This window comes from Hemicordylus capensis, chromosome 1, assembly GCF_027244095.1.
Source record: "Hemicordylus capensis ecotype Gifberg chromosome 1, rHemCap1.1.pri, whole genome shotgun sequence".
In the NCBI taxonomy this organism is placed as follows: domain Eukaryota; kingdom Metazoa; phylum Chordata; class Lepidosauria; order Squamata; family Cordylidae; genus Hemicordylus; species Hemicordylus capensis.
In genome coordinates, this window is record NC_069657.1 from 78506180 (window position 1) to 78520811 (window position 14632).

The 14632-nt window shown below is 42.3% G+C and overlaps 1 protein-coding gene across 2 annotated transcripts; it reads right to left on the reverse strand.

Annotated features, from left to right (window-relative positions):
* Positions 1-264: 264 nt before the first annotated feature.
* SRSF5 (serine and arginine rich splicing factor 5) lies at positions 265-4491 on the reverse strand. Of its 2 annotated transcripts, XM_053283177.1 has the most exons (8): positions 4333-4491; positions 3492-3636; positions 3237-3307; positions 2948-3046; positions 2736-2805; positions 1541-1614; positions 1289-1399; positions 265-988 (listed from the first exon to the last, which is right to left on the reverse strand). In XM_053283177.1, exons 2-8 carry the CDS (start codon positions 3615-3617, stop codon positions 739-741), a joined length of 801 nt encoding a protein of 266 aa, XP_053139152.1. In that variant the 5' UTR covers positions 3618-3636; positions 4333-4491; the 3' UTR covers positions 265-738. The 2 variants fall into 2 exon arrangements, with proteins under 2 accessions (XP_053139152.1, XP_053139153.1); XM_053283178.1 differs by lacking the exons at positions 265-988; positions 1289-1399 and having other exon boundaries at positions 1595-2505.
* Between the last annotated feature and the right edge of the window lie 10141 nt (positions 4492-14632).

A 14632-nucleotide genomic window follows, 5' to 3' on the forward strand; every position in this document is an offset into this window, starting at 1 on the left:
TAGCACCTTTTACTACCTCTATAGAGGGTATGTGGGCAAAAATGGCCTTCTTACTGTGCACCAGATATTTCCAACCTTTATAAGCAATTACTGACAGGACTATTGGAGACTATTGGATGTATTCTGTATAAATCCAGTCATATTTTAACATGTTCCCCATTGGAAATGGAAGGTAATCTTTTTCAAAATCTTAACACCACTTATGCATGCTTGCCTAAAGGCAGTGTGCTGGCCTGTTTTAAGAATTTGCTAAAAGAAAAGATGCACGTTTTAAAATAAATTTATTAATACTGACCAGTATGATTGGAAAGCTGGTCAAGACAAAAAAACAATACCTGGAAGCACCAAAAAAATCTGAAATAAAAGCTTTATTTACAGCTGGTGTAGAGCTCCATAACCAATTGAACATTAAACACCCTGAACGGCCAATTTACTAGAGTACATCAAGCACTAGAAAGTGTTCCAAAAGTAGGGTTTATTTTTTTAAATATGAAAAAGTTGTTTATTTAAAGAGCTCTACCAATATACACAAAGCTATACACTTCTGACTTAATGAAGTGAGCAGAAAAAGGATTATCAAAAAGACAATACAATTAGTTCAATAACTCCAGTGGTCCACATATACAAAGTTGTTAAACCCCACTCTTGCTCCTGTTCATTCCTTCTCCAGAAGTCACATACTTACCGCAACTATTAGCAAGTATGTTTTGTTTTTTGAAGTCTCAGAAAAGATATAATTTAGTTGCCACTGTCAACAGATCTTGACCTTGAACGTGATCTCTGCCGGTCCACAGAAGCTGGAGACTTCGACCTACTTGAAGAAGCACGTTTCTGGCTCTTTTCCGGGACAGGAGACCTACTAACTGAACGAGACTTACTACGGCTCCTGCTCCTGGACCTGGTGTAGGATTTGCGGCTTCGGGAACGGGAACGGCTGCGAGATCTTGATGAGCTCCTGCTCCGGGAGCGAGACCTGCTCCTGGACCTACTAATAAAATGGAATACCCATCTTAGATTCTATGGACAGGGCTCCATGACCATTATATTTAGTATTTTGTGCATGCAAGAGGCAATTTTTGTAGATTCTTCCTGAAGCCCCGTGCCTGCCAAAATGTGTCTTTGACTATCCCATGAACCTCATGGACTTCTTTTCAAGAGGCTCAAAAGGAGGGCGGGGGTGAGAATAGCTGAAAATCTCCCCTCCTTTTATATGCATGCAACATTAGTCTGGATGTTGGCTATTAAGTCTTAGTATTCAAACCTAACACCTCTGAACTGAATTTCTTACCTGTGTCTTTTGCTGCCTTCAATTAGTTTGATTTTCCTTCCATTAATTTCTTTCCCAGAAAGCTTTTCAATAGCATTCTTTAGATCACTGTAAGAAGCAAACTCAACCACCCTAGTAAGTAAAGAGATAGAAAGAATGCATCAGCCTGGAGATAAATTGCACCCTGAAATATTACTGCTTTTTAACATCAGATTCCTCTCCTCCACAAGACACATTACAGAACATGTTACAATATACTCTCAAGATATTTACCCTTCATTTAGTTTGGGTCTATGTGCATCTGCAAAGGTTACTTCCCCAGCTTGTCTCATGAAGTCTTTGAGATCCTAACATAAGATCAAATATGTTACACAAAGAAACACACAATACTTAAAAGCATAATATTAAAAATTATTACTGTAAGAAAAGATGTTAAGAAATTAAAATGTGGCAGATGCCACACTGTAGAAAATTCTAAATTTGATAGAATACATCAGGGCACGAAATAAATGAACATTGCTTTAAGCAAAATGCTCAATTTTTAACATTATTTGTCTATACAGTTTACTAAACTGAATGCAAGACAGTTTATTTGTAGCAAAGCATTCTGAAATGTTTTATTTTTATTAAACAGTACATTAACACACACACCAGTTATTTTGTGCCCCATATGTCATTAAAAATATAGTTTACTTTACCTTCATTAACATTTCCCTAGGCTAGCCAAGCTGCAAACTGCATTAAGCGATCGAAGATACCGTCATGATATATGCCCGACTGGCTCTTCGCCAACCATTTGAAGAACACTACCCAGTCGATGGAAGCCTTTAATCGCACAGCCCTCCCTATTAGCAGACTACTGGTGGATCCAGACAGATATTCTCTATGCTTGTGCAGTTACACCAAGGACCACTTTACTGCGATCAGGATTCCAACGACCACCTAATGCGTATCTTTCAACTTTCTCGATCAGCATCTCTTATTTCGAAGCGTTACAGGAGGTAGTCCTCAACTTAGGAATCAGATCTCGTTAACTCTCGGGGATCGCTGCAACCCGGCACTTTAAGGAAGTGCATCGATTACGTCTAGACCGGCAAACACAGATCTAGAGGTGGCCAACTGATACACTGGAGGAGCTGACTGGAAAAGTCAACCAGGCCCAACCAAGAGTGACCAAGACAGAACGATTAGGATAACCCACAGGCACTCCTCGTCATAAGGCCAACGACACAGATAGGCTGGCAAATAAAATGGATTTTTAAAGTGGTTAAAATGGATATTGAAAACAAGGTAAAATTACATTAAAAATACTACTATTAATCTACTTTTGAAAATGTATTTAAACATTAAGCATTAATAATTTTGATAAATGTTTTAAACTTAAGATAAACATTAGTTTTAGTAAAACATTTTACATATTACATACCCATTAAATGAAGTCTAAAGAGATAATCATGCTTTAACAAACCTGCCAGCTGACTCTGGATGATAGATTTTCTACAATGAGGCGATTTTCTGTCCTTACAGGTGGAGCATTTCTGGCAAAGACATGTTTTAGTTCAATAACTATGTCTAGCAAGACTGAATCAAATTAACTAATTCCCTTAAACACAGAGTTTAACCCTACATACCGCCCAGAGAAGTATTTTTGGGCATGATATAAACTCAATAAATAAATACCTTCTATCATTTCGTGGACGGCGGCTACTAAAACGGTCAGAGTAACGTCCTCTGCCTCTGCCACCTCTAGAACGGGCCCTTGCATGTTCAATTGTAACCCTAAAAGAGAGAGAAAACCAAAACCACTGTGCTTGCTCAAACTTGCAAGAACACTCCAAACTCCTTTATCAGGGGAGACAGTAACCAGATTACCAATACTTCTCTGTTTATGCTATTCAGTATAATATATAAACAGTGTGAATACATTCTTGACACTACTTAATTTGGAGAACAAGGTATTTAGGTTTACCTTTCACTACAGAGTTCTTTTCCATCCAATTCATAGACTGCATCATCAGCATCTCTTGGATCTTCAAACTCCTGTTTGTCAAGAAAGATCAGAATTGTGAATTCAATACAACCCAACAAGCAATTTTGAGTACAGCTGCAGTCTTATGAACACTTATCCTTGCCCATTTAACTCAACAGAATTTACACAATTTCTCTATATAGATTTTTGACCACTCAAATCCTGATTGTACAGAAATTGCTCACTTCCACTTACCACAAACCCAAAGCCCCTTTTCAGATCAATGTCTCTGATGCGTCCATAGCCTTTGAAAAATCTCTCCACATCCTTCTCCCTGGCTGCTGGATTCAGCCTTCCGATGAACACACGGCAACCACTCATGGTGTCACTGAATATTCAGCTGCAGAAGGAGTAGCGTATTAAAGATAGCCAAAAACTAAAGCGCTCAAGACCCCGTTCGACAACCGCATGAGGAAAATGGCAGCCTCAAAAATAGGTCAGCGACTGCCGGCATCACCCAGTAATTTGACTCTGCCGCAGTGCTGGCTCCACCCTTCCCTGCCGCAGTCTGACATCAGGAAAGGCAGCGCGCCAAGTAAACCACGCCCCGATCCCTAGTGCTCCAATTGCAACTCGCGACACAGAACCACCTTTGCCGGTCCAATCGAAAAACGCCACATCCACCCCGCCCTTTGTGACAAAGCTCAGGCGGCCAAGCCACCGCTGGCATCCCTCCGAGCATGCGCTCTACATTCGCTAGAGTTCGGCCAATTTAAGCCGACGCCATCACTTGCACAAAATGGCGGCGGAGCCGCACCCACCGAATCAGCAGAGGTCCCGATATTACCACGGTTAACTTCCCCGCTATGCAAATGTCAGGACCTCTTTGTCTTGCAAACAATACCGTACCGTCCGCCCTTTCAAAAAAAAAAAAAGAGAGACCGGATTTCTAGTTCTTCCCGCTCACATCTAGAACTAGAAAATATGGCTCTCCACGAACGGGCGTTCTTTTTCCATAACCGCCCTTCAGTTCCATCGCCCAAACCCACTCTCCCCACCGACTGCATGTCTGTCAATCTGCTAAACGTCCACAAACCTGCAGTGCGATAATCTAATCTTCTTGAGGGCGGCGCGGACCTCCTCAAGCCAATACTCAGCAAACAACCGCCTCACACGACGTCCGATTCCCGACTGGCCCGCTCGCTCGCACAACTGCGCCACAAAATGGAACCTAGCACCACGTGAACAAGCGGGCATGTGACCCCTTTCCAGCTCAACCATAGGCGGAAAACGCTGGAAGAATCTAGGTCAGCCGTGCGGGGAGGGCGTTGGGCTCGGCTGAGCTACGCGAGGAAAGGAGAATAAAAGGGTCGGATTGGTCTTCGCGCTTGCGCAGTGGCAGGGCAATAACTTGTTTTTATCCTTTCCTAGTGAGGGTTGTTGAGGATGCTTGTGGCGTGCTTGGGGTGCCAAGTCCGACTTCCTTAAGAATCCCTAGCCAACTTTTTGGGGTTCCGCCTATCCAAATAAAGTGGAAGCTTTTAGCTGAATTATTCGCAGAGGGACGGGCGAAGGGAAAGCTTTTACTAGATGAGTTAATTCAGAGCAAGCGATTGTGATGTTGCAGAAACGTTGAGACCCCGGGAGGGCTCGTTCAACTCCCTGTTTTGAGCGACCATTCAAATGCCGGCCCGCCCCACAGATCGTGCCTCGCGATAATGCAGTTGTGTGCAGATCCCCGCCCGCACAGCGTCGCGTGTTAACTGTTTGCTCAGTTCAGTGGAACCTCTTCCCAAGTCCCCCAAGTTGATGTGCAGGGGTTTTTCATCCTTCTCCGTTCCATTTATAGCCGCCCCAGCAGTATTGCACTGGAGGGGCGGGGTATGAATATTTTAAATAAATAAATAAATTTGCGCCGAGCCTTCCCTTTTGCCTCCACCTCCACCCGGTTTTCACTTTCCAGACGCACTAAATTGAACGCTCCGCACATCTACTGAACCCCAAATCAGGCGCCTTCTTCCACCCCACCCCGACCATCATCTAGCCACAGATTTCACAACTCGCTGCACTCCATCCTAGCTCCAATAACTTTCTCTCTGCCATGACTTTTCCAGCCCCTTCCCAGAATCCCAACTCCGATTTCATCTTGCAGGCCGTTGTTGAATTGTGCCAGGGTGGGTGGTATAAACCTGAATCGCTTACAGTTCAATTAATATAATAATTAATAATAAATAAATACATATTTAACTCATTATTTAGGACTTTGCTTCTCAGTCTTTCAGTCAGATGTTAAGCTTTATAATACTCTGGGATAATTATTTAAAAAGACTATAGTAAACGTATGAATACCAAACTAAGAACAGTAAAAACAAACTATAGCAGTCAACAACGCAACTTAAAATATTCAAAGTATTTATCTAATGATACCTGTCATCAAATGAGTCAAAGTTAGAAACTAATTTTGTTTTGTTTTGGAGTTAAAATACTTTTGCTAAAATGCTATCTAGCATCCAGAAATCTATCTAGTATCCAGTAAATAATGCAACAGATCATCCACACCCACTGCTAACAGAGGCTGATTAAAAGATTTGTAATATGTCAGAGTTACAGTCCTATATATTGAGGTGGACTTCCTGTTGTGTTCCTTCTTCGATGTACTGAACCAGCCTGTGTATTCTCTGCTGTTGGAATATTTTAAAGATTATCATTATTAAATTAAACTTTATGCCAGTTATGGTTTTTTAGAAAACAAAAACAAAAACATCCCTACTAGTTAAACCCTGCGATTAGAACTTTAAAACTTCATTATGGACAAAGCATAATGTAGAACCAAATAGGACTGAAATAATGGGTTAATTTGTTCTATCATGAGAAAGTTAATTGAGTTCTGTGTTGGATTGATACATAGCACTAATGACCAGTGCCTTTAATTTTGTTTTCAATAATGCAGCTGAAGTATAAATTAGGAAAGGAAGTCATTTTCCCTTAGGAAATAATCAGGATTGCTTTCAGCTCTTTTTCTCTTCCAGCCACAAACTTCATCTTCACCTAAAAGTCATTAACTTTCTCACTTCTTTTAGTTTCTTCCCCATATATCAGAAAACAGTAACCATGCATGAATCCAAGGCCTAGTAGTTTGGTCTTTTGGATGTGGTAATCCCATTTTGTGCAAAACTTATTTCCATATAGTGAACATGTTTTTGAAAAATTGTTTTAATGATCTGAGTTACCATATTATTTATTAAAAATGAATATAAAAAACTTGTCCTGTCCTGTGCATGATTATATGGAAGTAAATCACACTGTGTTCAATGGGATTTACTCCCTAGCAAGTAGGTTTAGGCTTACAGACTGTTACTGTTACCCTCATGTGCTGTGCAGTTTTGTGGACCTATTAAAAGGCCTAATTCATTTTAATATTTGAAGACTGAACACTCCATTGTATTGTCGGAGTGCTTATGTAAGTCTTCCGGGGAAAACCGGTGAATATCAGCAATGCTATTCCTCTTTCCATAGCAATACCATTCACAAATCATTTTTTCCCTTTTAATTTTGAAAACTGTGTCCTTCCCTTTTCCAGCACTGAAGTACACCCCTCTCCTGGGTAGGGAAGAATATATATTTCTGTGAGAGATTTGTGAGAAAATAAATCAAATAAAGTTATTGGGTACACTATGCAGTACCATGTTCATCCTCAGCCTCCATTACAGTTTTTAGAAAACAAGTAAAAACATGGCTCTTCACCCAGGCTTTTATATGGCGAGTGCAGTTTTTGCTGCTGCTGCTTTGTGTTTTATGTGTTACTGTTTTATATAGTATTTTAAACTTTTTAAAAGAGATATTTTTTTATAATCATATTTAATATCTGTACTTTTTGTGTTTTAATTGTGCATCATTTTAATTACATTGTAAACCACTTTGGGTTATTTTACTGAAAAGCGGTTAAGAAATAAAATGAATGAATGAATGAATGAATGAATGAATAAGATATTGCTAAAGGACAAACTAGATGTTTGTCTGCATGCACCTTTTTTTTCATAAACTCCCTGCCAATTCCCTGCCAGCGTGGTGTAGTGGTTAGAGTGCTGGACTAGGACCAGGGAGACCCAAGTTCAGATCCCCATTCAGCCATACTGAATGCTGGGTGACTCTGGGCCAGTCACTTCTCTCTCAGCCTAACCTACTTCACAGGGGTGTTGTGAGGAGAAACAAGTATTTTATTTGTTTATTTAACATATTTTTATACCACCCAAACCTTACGTCTCTGGGTGGTTTACAATAGGGGTGTGCAAGGTCCGGAGTCCCCCTGGTCCGGCATGGGGGGGACTGTTACTTTAAGCGGGGGGTGGTAGTACTTACACCACCCCCACGCCACTCTTCCCCCTCCGGCACTGGTCCGTTTAAGCATCTTCTTGGGGCGGCAGAGTTCCTCCCTGCCGCCCCTGCTCCCGTCGTTGTTCCTTAAGGTTTAAAAGAGACGAGTGCTAGTGGCGCGCATGCGCCCTGAGTGGCGTGCACTTGTTTCTGATGTTGGCGCGCGTGCGCCAGCGTCAAATACAAATGCGCATGCTGCGCAGGTGGTATAAATAAACATCTAAGAAGATGCTTAAACGGACCAGCGCCGGAGGGGGAAGAGCGGCGCGGCGGGGGGGTTAAGTACTACCACACCCCCCCCGCTTAAAGTAACATGCCCCCGCCCATCCGAACCTCTGGACCGCCGGACTGCCGAACCGGTCCGGAGGTCTGTAACAGTGTGCCCGGACCGAACCATGCACACTACTAGTTTACAACAAAATAAACACAGAAAAAGTGAAACTTTAGTTAAAACAATTACAACATTAAAACAATTTTAAAAATTTAAAATCTATATAATTAATTCCTGTAGAGGGGATGCATGGGGATGTGGCAAGCTCCAACCCCGCTGTAGCCTTTACCAATTGCCGGCCCAGATGGGGCGACACATGCAAGGGCAGGAGGGAGGAGCACCCGCCAGGAGCCGGTTGGGGCAGCGGGTGAGAGGACAATGGGCGGCAGGCAAAGCCCCACTGCCCCGAGGACAAGGATGGTGAGGAGGAGGACGGGCGGCGGATGAAACCCTGCCACCCCAAGGAAGAGGATGGCAAGGCGGAGGACAGTGGCGGCGGGATGGCCTGTCCCTGTCCCCCGGGGTGAGACGGCAGTGGCATGGCAGGGCGGGAGGGACGGCTGGGTCCAACTAGAGGCGCAGATGCTCTGTGCCCGGGCCCACTAGTAATATTTTAAATGTTAGAGGGTGTTGATTTTTACCCACAATAGGTAAAACAGCAGAGCACTAAGGAATGAGCACACACTCCAGTTACAGAGTAGGTAGCAGAGGATGGTTTGGATATTGCAGCTATTTAGAGAAAACACTTTTTAAAAAAAATTAAAACATTTTAATACTGCCCAAAACTTACGTCTCTGGGCGGTTTACAATAAAACAAAAACAAAATAAAACATTCATTAAGACAAAAATGGGGGGTGGGGAACACACACATTACAACAATTAAAAAAATTAAAAAAATATTTTAAAACAGCATTAAAACCAATTAAATTACATTAATTAAATGTAATTTAATTACATTAAATTACATGGAGATCCTTGTATGACTAAACACTAAATATTTATTGGTTAAATACACTTAGATAGGAAAGACCTATATCTAATCTAAAGGACTACATAATGGATAGGTAAGGAGAGAGAGAGATGTTTCCATCTGCTCTCTAGAAAAAAGGAAGGATTGCGACTCAGCACAGGAAGTGCTGCAGAGTCAGTTCAGGGGTCATAGAGTAGGGACAGATAGGGAAACCCTTACTCACTGTCTCTACTCCCAATGCCCCTAGTGGTCATTAGGACAGGTGATGCAAAAGGTCGATGCACTGGAAGTTCATCTCCAACATTAAAACAGCATTAAAACCATTAAAACAATATTAATTAAAAGCCTGGGTGAACAGATGTGGCTTTAAAGACTTTTTAAAAGCTGTCAGAGATTGGGAGGCTCTTATTTCAGTAGGGAGCGCATTCCAAAGCCTCGGGGCAGCAGCAGAGAAGGCCCGTCCCTGAGGCAACTGCAGAAGGACCTCTCCTGTTGATCTCAGTGGGCGGTGGGGTTCATGACCAAGAAGACGTTCTCTTAAACACCCTGGGCCCAAGCCGTTTAGGGCCTTATAAGTTATAACCAATACCTTGTATTTTGCCCGGATACATATCAGCAGCCAGTGTAGCTTTTTCAGTATGGGAGTAATATGATCTCTCCAAGATGACCCAGAGACCAATCTGGCTGCCGCATCCTGGACCAACTGTAGTTTCCGGACTGTATACAAGGGCAGCCCCACATACAGCACATTTCAGTACTGTAAAGTATGTGGTTCATCACTCTGGGCTCCTTGGAGGAAGAGTGGGATATAAAATGTTAAATAAATAAATAAATAAAGCTAAGCTAAGTGGCACCTTAAAAAGTGTTGACTCTCTTACATTTAAGGACACTTCCAGACATCTAACACCAGTCAGTCATTGCTTTCCTACTTGCAGCCTCATGCAGGAATGCAACATTCTTTTCAGTCATGCCACTGTAGAAATAAGGTGTGTTTGGAATAATATTTCTGCTGTTTGAAAATAGTGTTTTCATTGTACTGTGTTCCATTCACACTAGTGGGAAGTGCATAGCTGTATTGCTGTTGAAAAGAAAGAAAAAGAAAGAAAGAAGAAACTCCAACCCTGCTTTTTAAAGAAGTTGACTGTAATCAGGGTTCTGATTTTAACTAGTTTTTTCCAGTTCTATTTAATTGCGATTTGATTGGCTGCTGTCTATTATTATATGTTATCATGCTTTGTTATGTTTAATGTATTTTTATCACCTTTTATTGTTTCATCTTAAGCTGCCATGAGCAGCAGTGTGCTGCTGGAAGGATGGAATATAAATATTAATTAAATAAAGTCAGATTATCTGTATTAGTAAATATGACAATATAAGTGTGGGGAAAATACAGGTGGACAACAGGTAGATGAGGACTGTGTTGGGAATTCTCTCTGGTAAGAGATACCCTTCTATTACCCAGTAGAGCCAGCGTGGTATAGTGGTTAGAGTGCAGGACTAGGACCGGGGAGTCCTGAGTTCAAATCCTCATTCAGCCATCATACCAGCTGGGTTACTCTGTGCCAGTCACTTCTTTCTCAGCCTAACCTACTTCACAGAGGAGTTTTGAGGAGAAACTCAAGTATGTAGTACACCACTCTGGGCTCCTTGGAGGAAGAGTGGGATATAAATGTAAATAATAATAATAATAATAATAATAATAATAATAATAATAATAATAATACAGCAGAGTGCACTGAGGCACAACACAGCGGAGTCTGCCTAGGCATGCGTGTATGCTGAGAGTAAAAGAAACTTGGAACCAGTTCATAGTTTCAAATCAATATGAGGAGTCTTTATTAGTGAACTCCATTCTAGATAGTAGTGGAGAGATAGGATCTCAGATCTAGCTAGCTAGCTAGCTAGCTGGATGCAGAGGGATGGTCTCTGCATCTCTGCACACATGGTGCAGGGAGAGAGGAACATGGGTGTTGCAAGGGAGAAGAAAGGGGAAGTGGAAGGCAGGCAGGAAGGAAGTCCCTAAGAGTAGCAATCTACATATCAAAGGGATAGTGTCAGAGCAGTAGAGAAGGGATGACCAGTGTCTTGACCCCTCTAGCCCTCTGACTCACTAATCTGTCCCCCTCTGTCATTGAGACATGAGACAGCTCAGAGTGAGACTGAACGGGGCGTGACAGGTTTGTGAAGATCTATTCAAACTGCACACGCAAACCTCACAGTTTTCAAGGGCCACTGGGCTGGACGGACAGGCCCAGCAGCAGCTCCGCCCACCACCAAAGGTGGGGGGAGCCTGCTTGGCTCACCCCCAACCACCCCCACCTGCATACTGGCAGCTAAAATTACAGTTCTGCACAGTGGGGCAGGGGTGGCGAGAGGAGCCCGCACAGTCATTTAGAGGCCCCAAGGTCCAGGGGTAAGAGTGCCTCTGCTCCCTGTCCCGGAATGCTGCAGACCCAATCAGGATCAGGTCCCATGGCTGTTTTTATGGAAGAAGAGACACTTCTGCTTTTAAGTGCTGGAGATCCAGCTCCAGATGGCATTGACCTTTTGCACCTATAACCCTAATGACCACTAGGGGCATTGGGGGTAGAGATCGTCAGTTTGGGTCTCTTCTCTTTCCTGTTTATCTCTGCCTCTATGACCTCCTCAATGATAGAATGTACTCAGGAACTACCTGGGAGTGACCTCCTCCTCCTTCTCCTGCTTCTTCCCAGAATGCTTCTATATGTCTCTCTCTAACCATGTAGCTAGCAGCTGGTGTATAGGCCTCTCCTATCATTATGTACTTCTAAATAAAGTAGATTAGTTTAACCTTAAACCATGTTTATTATTTACACGCTGTTGCCCCTGAGACCCTGTTAACCTCTGCTGTAATGGGAGTGAGTTAGCTCCTGAAATATTCTGCTATATTTTGAACTAGCTTTCCCATAAACCCTTACAGGTTTGGGCGCCCCAGGCTCAAACTTTAAATATTACTTCTCTCCAACGTTAAGCACATCTCTTAAGACTGTGTTTTTACACTCAAAGTGGTGAACAAAGGGAAATGAAAAAATAAAATAAAAATTAAAATATTTAAAATTAATCACATACAGTAATGCAGAAACAGCTGGCATCAAAGCTTTTAGCAGCAGCTATCCCCAAATAAAGCATCAAGTCCTGTCCAAAAGAAATCATCTTTCAACAGAAGACAGCCAATGAGGATGATAGGTAGGCCTCCAGGAGGGGAACGTTCCCAAATATAGGCAACACCACCAAGAAGGCACTGTCCTGGGTGACCACCAGTCATACCTCAGAGATAATGTCTCATTTGACCATATATTGGTTTAAAAAAGGAAAAAAGAGATTCAAAATGGAAGTTCTTTTTAACCATTATTTACTGATGGTTAGAATGAAGTATGTAATACATTTGTGAAAGTTCAGAGCAGGTGTAGTGTAGTGGCTAAGGGCCAAACTACATGTGACATTAAATGCAGCTTCAGGATTTGTGCTTAACCCAGAAGTGGTCCTTTATGTCTACAAATAAGCCAATTCATATGGGAGTGTAGTGCACGGTGGTGGTGGTGGTACTTTCTCCTGTGTCATTTTTGCCCTGAAAAGTGCCCCCCGCCCCCCATGGCAATTTGCAGCAAATCACCACCTTGAGGCAAATCATAGTTGCAGGGAAATTGGAGGGGGATAAAAACAGCATGGGAAAGTACTAATCCACCCTCATTCACCACATGCCATGCTCCCAGTCTGGATTGGGGTTCCTGTTTAGCTTATTAAAGATAAAAGGTTTACTTCTGGTTTAAGTGCATTTTCTCAAGACACATGTAATATCATGCGGCCCTTAAAGACTGCACTGTAAATCAGGACTCCTGCAGCTCATTTCTGCTATTAACTCACTAGGTGAGCAAGTTCCCCCACCACTCAGCCCCAGCTTTGATATGGTAAATATTACACACACATGCACACACACACATGCACACCCCTTATAGTGCTGTTGTACATTACGGTTATACATATTAAGTGCTTTGCCCACCCAGCACACACTGTACATATATGCTAAGCATTATTAAGTTGGTGTTAGTCCTCCTCAGTCACACTTGGTAGCTTGTAGTGAATACTTGAGGAGCAGCCCTATAGGCCTTTTATGAATCAGCTAGATAGGTCAATTTTAAAATACTCTCATTATTTATGACAAACTGAGAGTGCCTTTCCATTTATAGTCACATTCACGTGCAGGCAGGAAGATCAAGTTGCAGAAAGAAGCCTGGATTTCTTTCCTTATTTGCAGCATTGAGACAGCATCAGTTCACAAGTGGCATTGCAAAATATAATCCGTTAATGTTTGTGAAACATTTTGAGCTCATTAGGTGCAAGACTCATTAGATACATTAGATGTTCATTAGATGCATTACATGCATATCATATTTTCAGGGGCATAACTATAATAGGGCAAGGGGAGACAGTTGTCTGGGGGCCCACTGCCTTGGGGGGGCCCCCGGAGGCAAGTCACATGACTGACTCCCCCAGCAGCGCACCCGCCTGGGCTTCCTTCAGTTGTATTCATCCTCCGAAATTGATGTGAGTGTTAAGACCTGGAGCTACCACTACAGCATGTCTTCCTCTAGTACCATTAAATGACTTGCATCGTCCACAATTTACAAAACCTTTTTAAAAATAATGTAGGATGATGTTCTATTGTCACACACATACACACACACACAACCTAAGTATGCTTTTTGTTACCACTATTCAGCCTCATTTAAGATTTCTTTACTTCATGAGGTGAGCTTCAGTTAAGGGGGCGCCATTTTAAAATCTTGTCTCTGGGCCCACTCCAACCTTGATACGCCCCTGCATATTTTAATATTGCAATGATCCTGAAATGGGATTAAAGCCATCCAGAGCAGCAGAAATATCATACATGGGGGGAAAGGATTTAAACAAATTCCAGGCTCCCTGGAATATAGCTTTAATTACAGTGTTAAACTATTCTTGTGCATTGTCTAGATTTCTGGATAAGCTGCCACTGTATTCAGTCTTATTTCTGATTCTTGTAGTGTTAACTGATGTGTCCCTTTAGTGCTGTTCATGACGTAGGGCATTTTTACAGAGGAAAGAAAGGACTGATTTATACTTTAGCTTAGCAAACACATTTCCCACCAGTTTGCCAGTTAACATAAGTGGGGCGAGGGGATTTGCAGGGGAGAATGGGAGAAAAGCGGATGCCTACCCCTTCTCCTAGCTGCCCCCACAGTTGCTCTTTGAAAAAGAACAAGATATATATAAAGAGTTCCAAAAATGAAATTCCTGGTACTATTGACTGTAAGTCACGTGTGTGAAAGCAACTTAGGCATTTCCCTGAGGGCTGCTGCTTAAAATACTTACTGTACTTGATTATAGAATAGATGCTTGAGTAGAGACTACATATACTTCCTGTCTGTTATGAATGGTGCAAGCACAGAAGCAGCTGTTGCGGGAGGAGTGGACCCCTGATTCTGTGTGTTTTACTAAGAAAATGTGGCTGTTTAAACATGCATGTGGCATTCACAGCTGACACAAAATGAATGTATTTTGTACGCAGATATATTGTAACCAACTGCAAAACAAAACAAAAAACAAAAAAACAACTGTAAAGCACAGGCCCTCAAATTTGGATTACTCTGTCTCACTTGCTGGACTACTCTGACTTGCTGACAGAGCCAGAAATAGATTGAGGAGGGTACCACACGTACCCCCCAAATAGACTGAGGTGTCACATGAGGAGGGTACCACACATCTGGAGTCCTGGCCCAC